Source organism: Grammomys surdaster, unplaced genomic scaffold, assembly GCF_004785775.1.
Source record: "Grammomys surdaster isolate TR1022 unplaced genomic scaffold, NIH_TR_1.0 129, whole genome shotgun sequence".
Classification (NCBI taxonomy): domain Eukaryota; kingdom Metazoa; phylum Chordata; class Mammalia; order Rodentia; family Muridae; genus Grammomys; species Grammomys surdaster.
Genome location: NW_021604587.1, coordinates 19,996,124 through 20,008,078, shown reverse-complemented (window position 1 = coordinate 20,008,078; position 11,955 = coordinate 19,996,124). Strand labels below are relative to the sequence as shown.

The 11,955-nt window shown below is 42.2% G+C and overlaps 1 protein-coding gene across 1 annotated transcript in view; it reads left to right on the top strand.

Annotated features, from left to right (window-relative positions):
- Acoxl (acyl-CoA oxidase like) overlaps positions 1-11,955 on the top strand; it is a 279,060-nt gene that overhangs the window by 188,269 nt on the left and 78,836 nt on the right. Inside the window, 2 exon segments of the mRNA XM_028755859.1 lie at positions 2,500-2,609; positions 11,268-11,379. Of these exon segments, the coding sequence (XP_028611692.1) occupies positions 2,500-2,609; positions 11,268-11,379 (222 nt within the window).

Sequence of the window (11,955 nt, the reverse complement as noted above, 5' to 3'; positions counted from 1 at the left end):
TAATTGCTCTGGCTAGGACTTCCAGTACTATATTGAATAGGTAGGGGAGAGTGGGCAGCCTTATCTAGTCCCTGATCTTAGTGGGATTGCTTCAAGTTTCTCTCCATTTAGTTAACCCAGGAGCAGATAAACCGTCTAAATAGTCCCATAACCCCTAAGGAAATAGCAGCAGTCATTAAAAGTCTCCCCACTAAAAAAAGGCCAGGACCAGATGGTTTTAGTGCTGAATTCTATCAGACCTTCAAGGAAGACCTAATACCAATTCTCTTCAAACTATTTCACAAAATAGAAACCGAAGGAACACTACCCAAATCGTTCTATGAAGCTACAATTACACTCATACCCAAACCCCACAAAGACCCGACAAAGAAAGAGAACTTCAGGCCAATCTCCCTTATGAACATTGATGCAAAAATACTCAATAAAATTCTAGCAAACCGAATCCAAGAACATATCAAAACAATTATCCATCATGATCAAGTAGGTTTTATCCCAAGAATACAGGGATGGTTCAATATTTGGAAATCCATCAATGTAATCCACTATATAAACAAACTCAAAGAAAAAACCCGCATGATCATCTCACTAGATGCTGAGAAAGCATTTGACAAAATTCAACATCTCTTCATGATAAAAGTCTTGGAAAGATCAGGAATTCAAGGCCCCTACCTAAACATAGTAAAAGCAATTTACAGCAAACCAGTAGTCTGTGTGCATCTTTAATGACAGCAGTGGGAGAGTGGAGTCAGGCAGATGCCAGGGGCTCACTGGCTGTCAGCTACGCCAGCATAGCTGACTGAGTTCCTTGGATCTGCAGAGGGCTGAGGGTGAGAGAAAAAAGACAAGGAGTCATCTGGTAAAGAACCAAATGCTACATTTTCAACTGCATAGCTCCCTTTTATACTCCCCACAAAACAGGAACACAAACAAGAACAGGAATAAAGACAGGAACAAGGATCAAAACAGGAACAAGAAGATACACTCGGCAGCCTACCACCCAAGCTTGGATTTCTCCTTGAGCAGTCTTCTCAGGGAAATGCATGGAGATTGGGGAATGGGCACAACAGCACAGGTGCAGAGGATGGTGACTCACATAAAATTAATAGCTGAAAAAAGATGAACTCATCTCTTGCATTAGTGCCCTGATAAACATTTGTAAGTATGTGACTGTCAGCAGGGCAGCCTGAGCTTAGGCAACACGGTTCATGGTTCAGCTGGGTTTGCTTGTGCTCACTCTTGCTACAAGCACTTGGTCAGTGCCAGATTGGGCCAAGTTACATCACTCATATAACTAGTGCTGGCTGTGCACTGTTAGCTAAACCTCTTTTGTGGGTGATTCACAGATATTTTTGAGCAGATCTTCAACAGTATTCAGTGTTTTGAAACAAAATTATAATTTGAAAGTTATGGGGGGTGGATATTGATATATTGCTTTGAGTATTTTAATAGTGTTTCCCAAAGGCTTAACTTATGGTCCTTTATTCTGCCTCTTCACTATAGCTGTGTCTGGATGCCACCAATACACTGGCTCAGGGGGTGCTGGGCAATGTTCAGGACTGGGAGTCTGCAGTTCACATTTTCCTTTGAGGCATCAGAGCACATTTTCCTTTGAGGCATCAGAGCACCACTGTATACCAGGCTGGAAGGGAAAAGCTGGGTCTGGGATTAGCAGGATTCTGATCCCAATGGGAGTGAGTGGAGAGTACTGGAGGGGCGGGAGAAGAGGGAAGGCCTTCCTTGGAAGTCTCAGTGTTGTGGCTCTTTTAGGAGAAGGCCTACCCTGTGGCAATCTCTAATGAAGCAGCTGTCTGAGATGATCTTAACTTGTTCATATTTCTTTATTGGAAGTGGGTGTGAATGCATATGCTTTATTGGGATAAACCAGGGATTATATAATTTGGAGGGCAGGAGAATATCCAAGAAGAGAGGGTCATTGGCTGAAGGCTAAAGCTGTTGAGATGCTTCATTAGCATGAAGAGGTGCTGTGTTATGTGACTGCTCACGGTAACCTTAGTTGAGTGTCATGATCACAGGCTCCAGAGCAGGCACACAGAGAGGCAGGGAGGAAGTAGCTCCACTCCTGCCATCTCAGATCTCTGAGATTCCCGGGGTTTGAGCACGGTCTACCTCTGCAGTTCTTATGCACGGCTTGGGAAGGGCAGAAAGGGAAAAGAGGTGTCTGGGCCATGGAAGCAAGCTGACTACATGTGGTGCATGTACCCAGGTGGTTGGTCTCAAGGCTGATGTGAGAGGCTACAGAAGCCAGGGGAGAAAGAAGTTCTTCAGAATTGGGATTCAGCCATGGGGAAGGATTAAAGGGGCCTGGTAAATGCCACATATCTACCACAGATGTGGAGGCCCCCAGAAAGATGGGTCTTAGATTTTTTTTCTTCCTATGGAGTTTGTTAACGGTCCCCAAACCACTGGCTGTGGCATTTGAGGACACTGGCAGGTCTGGCACTTGTGAAATCTGGTTAATACATGATTAACTCTGTGCAGGTTGTGGCCCGGGAACTGCTGGCCCAGTACAGCAAGCAGCATAAGAAAAACCCACTCTTGGGTATGATCCAGAACTGGACGGCAACTGCTGGGGACAAGCTGAGAACCAGGTACATACCGCCCAATACATCATCCTCCCTCCTTAAGGGGTCTACTCTGAGCCTGTTTCTAGAGCCTTGACACAGGTCAACTTGTGCTTGTTTGACAAATTTAATATCTATGTGTACAAAAGCAGTAGGGACTATAAAATTAGTACTGTGTGCCTGCCATCCAACTTAAGATCTAAAATATCTCTGAGTCTGCCCTTTCAAATTTCTTCTTTATTATTTATTTTGTGACTTTAAATCTTAAAACTTTATGAAATAGATTCTTTCTTATTTCCATTTTACAGGTAGAGAAACTGAGGGAAAAAAATAAGTATTTTTCTCAAAGTTACATGGTGTATGTATGAGTGGCAAGGGTGAGATTTGATCCCAGCCTGTCCAGTTTGGGGAATCTATGCCTGGATTGTATTTTTAAAATTGATTTTTAGTGTATTGTCTTTAACCTCTATTGAAAAGACTCAATATCTGATATATTGTGTAATTTTTTTTTAACCTTTGGTTACCTAAGTTAGATAAGTAGACAGGAAGCCTCACTGCATAAATGCCATAATCTGACTGCATCATTCAAATCTCCAGCTTTGATTGGTATTTGAGTTGTGTTCAATATTTTGATATTTTATGTAAATTAGTAAAACACCTTGTTCATATTTTCTGAGGCACAAAGGGAGGGACTTCCGACTTGAAGCAACATGTACATTCTCCAATGCCACAGACATCCACAGACCGAGCTCACCATCTCAGATGCAACTGAAGCCCACTGCATGCGGTAACCTGACCTGTGCTGAACTCTCAGTGCTCTCTGGTGTTAGACAGAAAATTGAAGGATATCGATCTCAATCCTTTAAATGGATGTCATGGCTTATTATTGACTTGGGATCTGTTATTTGAAAAACACTCCCCTAGGGCTTGTTTCGTAGGTGTGGAATTGCTCTTTTATGGAACAGGCAATGTTTAACTTCAGTAGATGGCTCCAGAAAGTTTCCGTGCTACAACTGCTACCAGCAGCATGCAGAGTTCAGCTTCTTTGGACCACATTGTCACCTACAGTGTTCACACTTGAAACCATGCAGTCAAGTTTAAAAATTCATTCTCAAAACCAAAACAGAACAACCCTTCCCCCAAAAAACCCGAAAACACCTCATCACGTTTTAAGTAAATTTGTGATTTTATATCAGGCTCACAAATAACTCTAGCTCAGGAGAGTCTGACACCCTCTATGGCCTCCTTGGGCCCTGCACTTACATGCACATACCCGTCCTCCCAACATATACACATAACTAAGAATAAGAATAAATCTTTAAACAATATTGATAATAAAAGAGTGTGCTGAAGGTCACTAAGCTCTATGTGTAAAGTAGTAAACACAGCAAATGTTTAGAGAGCAAGTTATTTTCTCACCTCCAGTACACACACACACACACACACACACACACACACACACACAGCATGAGCACATCCACACATATCCACATACAGATATACACACATATGCATATGTGTGTACACAGATACACATGCATACACAAGCATGCACACATGTGCATGCACACAGAGACTCACACACATGCACACATCTGTGCAACACAGACATGCACACATGTGCATGTGCACATACACGCAAAAACACACTAATAAGTATAGTAAAATTTAAGCAAAAATTATTTTTCTGAAAGACACAATTTTCTAAAAATCTCAATTTATTATTTTAGTGCACATTTGTTATTGCTACATTATAAATTTTACCAAATGAATTTCTTCTTTATTCTTTTAATTTGGTATGCCTTTGTAAAATTTCCTACATTTATTTTGTGTGTGTGTGTGTGTGTGTATGTGTGTGTGTGCATGTATGTACACGTGTGCCACAGCACATGTGTAGAGGTCAGAGGAAAAGAGTTGATTCTTGACTTCTGTCCTATGAGTTCTGGGGCGAGAACCTGGATCACCAGTTTTTACCCACTGAACCGTCTAGATGGTTGTTCTTATTTTTATACTTCTCTGCTTTAGACTTACCTCATAGTTTTATTGTTTAACTGTTTGGGGAGAACTTTTTTATTTGGTGGAAGAAGTCAATAAGTGACTTGAAAATGATCTGAGCTTGGGAGAATATTTAAAACCTTGATTTAACCCAATGGTTTCAGGACTGTTAAAGCTCTTTCTTCATGGGTTGCTTCTGGTAAGTTCCACCTTCAACTACCTCCTCTTTGTCCTTCTGTGCTCATCTCTTGTGGCGTTTCTTTGCTTTATTGCTGTGGTTCAGTCTCCCCAGAGCTTCATCTGGTCTAGTGTTTTTCAGACAGCCACTGTCCCACTGTTGCACCTCAAATGTGCCTTGCTGAGGTGGTTAATCTTCTTTGTCAACTCTACACAATATAGAATCACATCAGAAGGAATCTCAACCACAAATTATTCAGATTAGGTACACCTGTGGCCATGCCTGTGCGAAATTGTCTTATATGGGTTGACTCAAGTGGAAAGATTCATCCCAAAGGAATGGGCACCATTTCATGATCTGGGCCCAGGACTGAATGAACGGAGAGCAGGCTGAGTACTGATGAGCATGCGTCAGGTGACTGCCCTCACTGTTAGCTGTACTTGTCATGTGACCAGCTGCCTGACACTAATTCCTGGTGCTTTGACTTTCTGGAAGTGACGGACTATAACCTGGGGTTGTAAACCAGATAAACCTTTCTCCCTTAAGTTGCTTTTGTCCAGGTGTTTTATGAGAGCAACAGGAAATTAAATCAAGACACCTCTTTTTTGTTTTATTGTTTTGTTTTATGCCCATAAATGTTTTATTTTTTTTTAATTCTATTTTTGGGAGCGCTCATAGTATTTTTAAAGTAATCACTTATAGTTAGAAACTGACTGTTGCTCTCTATAACCTAAATATATTGAGTTAATTTTTAAAAAGCTATTAGAAAATGCAATCTTACAATCTTGACTAAAATCATGGAGGATAGGACTAGAGAAATGGCTCTGGGTTTTCTTACAAAGAGCTGAGAGGAGAGAGTAGTTTCCAGCAGTTCACAGCCTGCTGCAAACCATTAGCTCTTTGTTTCCTTTCCAGAGAGCAGAGCTAGATATGTTTTTGTGAATGGAACACAGCAAGCTCTCAACATATGCAAATTGATATCCCCCTGCAAAGTTTCCAGGATAGATTTGAGATGTGCCTAGGCAGTATTCCAACTGTAAATATTTGGAAAGCGCTAGCCCACTTTCTTTTTTTTTTTTAAATCTCAGTTATTCATCTCTGTGGTGGTTTGAATGAGAATGGCCCCATAGGCATATGTGTGTGAATGCTTGGTACACAGTTAGTGGAACTGTTTGGGAAGGATTAGGAGGTGTGGCTTTGTTGGAGGAAGTGTCACTGGGGGGTGGGCTTTGGGGTTTCAAAAGCCCATGCTATTCTTAATTAGGTTTCTTTGCCTGGTAGTTGTGTCTCAAGATGTAGGCCTTAAGCTACTGGTCCAGCACCACGCCTGCTTGCCTCCTGCCATGTTCCCCACCATGATGGTCCTGGGATTCTAAACCCCTGAAACTGTAAAACCCAAATAAACTCTCTCTCCCATAAGTTGTCTTGGTCATGGTGTCTCTTCACAGCAGTAGAAAAGAAACTGAAACAACCTCTAGAGCAATTCATCTCTCTCACACAGCCAGGATTTACTCATTCCGTTGGTGCTTAGTCACTTAAATCTCATACTTTGTTTTTTCTCTAAAGGAGAGCTATTGTCACCAACACATTTCCAGTACTCCCTATATGCCAGGCTCTGCACATCAGTATGATGACACAGCAGTAGCTGGACTTTGCTCCCATGGGACTCCTACTCTATTTGAATAGGATGAATCAAGTCTTAATGACAATGTCCAAGGGGAGTACCCAGGAGTGTGTGGGGGAGAACACACAGAAAGAAGGGCTGAGAACTCTCCAATCCTGTGAAGTTTAACCAAGCAGAAAACTATTATGGGGTCACCTAAGGCTATCGTTCATTTGGACCGTAGAGGAGCCAGGCCTTGTTCAGAAAGGCTTCATGAGACTGGGCTGGGAAGTGCAACTGTGGGTTGGCAGGGAGGAGGGCAGACTCAAGGAAGGAGGGTCTGAGCAGAGGTTGTACCTGGACTGTCCCAGGAAGCTCGGCCTCTCACCATCCCTGCGGGTGAGCCTGCCAGTGTTACATACACTCATGCTTACATCAGTCTAGAGGTTTCACAGTGTCATCTGGATACCGGGGAGAGAAGATTCTGCCTCACAGTGTGGTATTATCCATATCCAACTGTGAAAATGTTCAGATATGTAACCAAACGTGAAGGATTCTAAGGATGAACATTCATGTATTCACCTTCCATGGAAAATCTACCATGAACATACTACTTACTTACTGTTCATGCTAAAAATCTCTATCACATGTACAGTCATGTGTCACTTGACAACAGGGACGAATTCTGAGAAGTGAGTTCCCAGGCTGTTTTGTAGTAGGAGCATTATGGAGTATATGTCACAAAACTGCTTATTATAGATCAGTGTTCAGCTTGGACTCTTGGTGAAATCACAGGACATGGTACCTCCATGGGCTTACGTGCCTATCGCTGTTGGAACATGACATATTGTTTAACAGTAAAAATTTTTAATAATTATTTATTATATTCTAAAATAATGATAAATTGTAGCCTTGTAAAGGTATAATGTAGTTGTTTATTATTATTATACAGCATTAAATTTTATACCTATTTACTTTTTATATGACCTGGCAGGCAGCACAGCAAATCTGTTCACAGCAGCATCTGCACAAACACACAAGTCCTGTAATGCGTTGTGAGCTTCTTTCTTCCTTTTCTTTCTTTCTTTCTTTCTTTCTTTCTTTCTTTCTTTCTTTCTTTTTTCTTTCTTTCTTTCTTCCCTCCCTTCCTCCTTCCCTCCCTTCTTCCTTCCTTCCTTCCTTCCTTTCTTTCTTTCTTTCTTTCTTTCTTTCTTTCTTTCTCTTTAGATAGTGTTTCTCTTCATAGCCCTGGCTGTCCTGAAAACCGCTTTGCAGCCCAGACTAACCTCAAACTGAGAGATCTGCCCTCCTCTGCCTCCCAAGTGCTAGGATTAAAGTTGCGTACCCCCACACCCCGCTCTTGTGTAGTGGGATCTTATGATGGCCATGGTGCCAATAATGGTAAGTTTTCAGCTCCATTGTGAGCTAGCTTATGGGATTGTTATACAGTGCGGGCATCACTAACTGGAAACTGCTGATGATGTCACCTAGCGTCAGCTCATCTTCTTGTGAGCCTTAAAGTACACTGCAGAAATCAGCACACTCTGAAATAGTATTGTTTACTCAAGTTCAACCTGTGGGGACAATTCCTTTTCTTCTTATGTAGAATTTTCTTATGATACCCTGCACAGAACTTAAATGTACACTTGTTGAGTTTTGGCAAATGCATACATGCTATTCTGATATTTTTCCACCAAAGCCTAGAGTTTCCCATTCTAGGGTTTCATGTAAATGGAACATACTGTCTATACTCTTTTGTAGCTGCCTCAATAATTCAATATAATGCTTTTTGAGATTTATTCGTGGTGTCATATGTATTACTTTCCCCCCTTTTTATTACTGAGTGGTATTTTATGGATATTTTGTGATTTGTTCTCCATTCTCTTATAACAGATAGACACCTGGGATGTTTCTAGTTTTTCACTCTGATGAGTAGGGCAGCTATGAATAGTCTTATATAAGCTTTTTTTTTTTTTACGAACGTTGCTCTTGATTTCTCTTGAGTATATAGGAGACATGGAATTGCTAGTCATAACGTATATGCTTGTTTTATGAGAGACTGTGGGAGTGTCGGAGCCGGTTTGACCATTTGACACTTTCCTGGGTAGATATGAGCAGTCTGGCTTTTCTGCCGTGTCCTTGGCAACATTTGACACAGTATATTTAATTTAGGACAGACTGCTGGGTGTAGCATGCCATTTCACTCCAGTTTTCATTTGTGTTTCTCTGATGACCGGTGATCTACATTTGCCTTTAATCAAGTCTTCCCTCTTCAGTCATTGTGGCTTCCTTGTAAAACAGGCAGTTATTCGAGGTCTCTTTTGGCAGTGGTCCAAGTTTCAAGGCTTTCTACTTGTGGGTGACTTCCTTGTACTCACAAGGGACTTGGATGTGTGGGTGAGGTCCCACACACACAGTGCATGGCCTAACGGGAGTATACACTGAGCTATGGTAAACATCCCAAGATAGAATGGCAGTTTCCAACGCAAACATTCACAGCTCCAGGTTTCATAGACTAGCCAATGGATGACTAAGTCATGTAAAAAAAAATAAACCATGCAAGTTCTTTATCCCTTTCATGAACTAGACTGAGCCAGGAACTCAGCTTTCTGAAGCTAGGTTCAGAATGAGCACTGATATACAGTGATTGAGATTTCCCCCTGGCCCCCACCCCACCCTTCTGTCTCTGAGGAAGGCAACTGCTCATTGAGCCCTTTGCCCTTCTGGCTCATGAGTAGTGTGCTCTTCTGCTTAGAGTGAACAGCAGCTTCCTGGGGTTTTAAAGATTAATTAGTGGGACTCTGAGTTATCTGGGTCCCACAGTCATTCACTTTCCCAGAATGTAGGGAAAACCTTTTATGAATTGATGTCCTATGATCTGGTTAGTTTTCAGTCAACTTGACACAACCTAGGATCATCTGGGAAGGGTGAACCTCAAATTGAGAAAAAGCCTCCATCAGATTGGCCTATGGGCTAGTATGTGTGTGTCTTGACTGATTGGTGTGGGGAGTCCCACCCCACTGGATGGCGGTGCTACCTCTAGGCATGTGGTCTTAGGTTATATGAAAAGGCAGGCTGAGCAAATTGTGAAGAATAAGTCAGTCAGCAATGTTTTTCTGTGGCCTCTGCTTCAGTTCCTGCCTCCAGGTTTCTACCTTGAGTTCCTGCCCTGCCTTTCCTCAATGATGGATTATAACCAGGAAATATACATTAAATAAATCCTTTCCTTCCCAAGTTGTTTTGGTTAGTGTTTATCACACCAACAAAGAATCAAACTAACAAAACACACCTTTTAAAACATTACATTTAATTATTTATGTGTGTGTGTGTGCGTGTGTGCGTGTGTGTGTGTGTGTGTCATAGAATGTGTGTGGAGGTCAGAGGACACTTACAGGTGTCTGCTCACACTTTGTACCATGAGGATCCCAGGAATTGAACTCAGGCTGTCAGGCTGGATGGCCAGTGCCTTTATATGCAGTGCTTTCTCACTAGTACTCCTGTGTCTTGTGATTTAGGTTGTTGGGAGATTCATGGAGAAGAAAAACAAAATCAACACCAAGTTAGACTTGTGTGAGAAAAAACCCAGGGTGGGAGCCATTTGACTACTGGTGTTTACATCTGTTGATACCCCATGCTTCAGTTTCCCCCTTTGCCAAATGGGAAATGGCTCCTCCTGAGGGAAAGCATAATCTGTTTTCCCTGTGCTTGCCTAGAGCCCTCTGGGCACTCTTCCCTACAGCATCTGAATCCCCCAGGAAAAAATCCACCAAGGCTTGACATCCAGTAGGTGATTGCATCTTACTGAGCTTCAGTTTCCTAAACAGTATATTAATTATGATGGTATCTGCATGTTAGATAATAACTCAATATAGGTAATTCTCAATAACTCAATACTAGATAATAATAACTCGAAAATCTTGAATGTTGTTATAAGCTTCACCTGATTGAAATGATATAACTGTCGATAAAGAAAACCTACACACGCTTCTTTTTTTCTTTCCCTCTTGTACCCCTTCCCCATGGTGAGTTCCCTGTCCTTGGGGCCACTGAATTTGTCCACCCGAGAACAGCTTCCCAATAAACCTGCCTTTAATATAATCTTTAAAAAAAAACTACATAGAAAATATTGACTCTTAAGATGTCATAGTCAGTAGAAAGAGCAGGGAGCCATATTCCTTCTATAACACAAGGGCAAATATGTAGCATAAACCAGAGCCAAGCACTCACTAGGAAGTACGGAAAAGAAGCACATGTAGTGCCAATGAGAGCTGGGGTGGGAGCATGTCCGTGATGCCCTTCTCTGGGAAGAAAGTGATTTGGGGTTTTAAAAATATATATTCTGTTATAATAATAATTACTATTAAAACTATCACCATCACCATCATCATCACTGTGTGTGTGTGTGTGCACATACATGTGTGTGTATGTGTGTACATGCTCCACAGTGCCTGTGTAGAGGTTTGAGGATGACTTCTGGGAGTTGGTTTTCTTCCACTACAGGATGGAAGGATTTGTGTCAAATGCTTTTCCTCATCGAGACATCCGTCTGGCTCTTTTATTTTTAAAAACTAGTTTTAAATTGTATGTATATGCTGTGTGTCTCTGTGTATGTGAGTGCAAGTGCCTAAGAGGCCAGTGGCATTGGCTCATTTGAAGCTAGAGTTACAGGCAGTTGTTAGCTGCCTGATGTGAGTGCTGGGAACTGAACTCACATACTCTAGGAGAGTAGTGTGTGCTCTTAACCACTGCTGGACCATATCTCCAGCTCTCCCCGGCCATTGACCAGGCTGGCTTGGAATTCACAAAGCTCTGCCTGCCTCTGCCTCTGATTAAAGGCACGTGCCACCCACCCCACACCTCCAACCCAGCTCAAACTAGTAACAATGGTCACTGTGTTTTTTCCCTCCAGTTTCCTGGTGTTTAACACTGACATGGTAGGACATCTTGCCTTTCTGCCGAAAGCAGTGAGTTTTCGAGAAAGGGTTCTTCGGCGGAGTTTGGTGTCCAGAATTTATCATAAGGTAATGATGCTGTTATTTTTTCCGTTTTGAAAGGTGCGAAATTTAGTAGGAGATGAATCTGCTCAATCAGAAGCTTGGGATGTATTCGGGGGTCTACAAGCTGTCTCACAGGGCAACCTTGCCTGTTCCAGAAGCATGATGTTACTGTTTGACCCTTTGTGGGCTGTTCTAGTATCCTGGCTGTAAGCATCATTTGGCTCCGCGGTGGGTGCAGAATGTGGTGATTTTCATTGGGAATGAAAAAAAAAAAATTGTTCTCTGGAGAAAATCTGTACATTGAATGTATGTAATGTTAGCATTGTGCTAGTCTGGACTGTATTGCATTTTTTTTATTAAGAAAACCATGAATTTCTGTGGAAACATAATACAGGAAGTGGGGGAGGGGTTGGCTCTGTTCCTAAGGTGCTTTCTGTGCAAGCATGAGGACCTAAGTCACCCCACACAGAGAGAGGGGGAGGGGGAGGAGGAGGGGAGGGAAAGGGAGGGACAGGGAGAGAGAAGGAGGAAGGGAGGGAGGGAGGGAGGGAGGGAGAGAGAGAGAGAGAGAGAGAGAGAGAGAGAGAGAGAGAGAGAGAG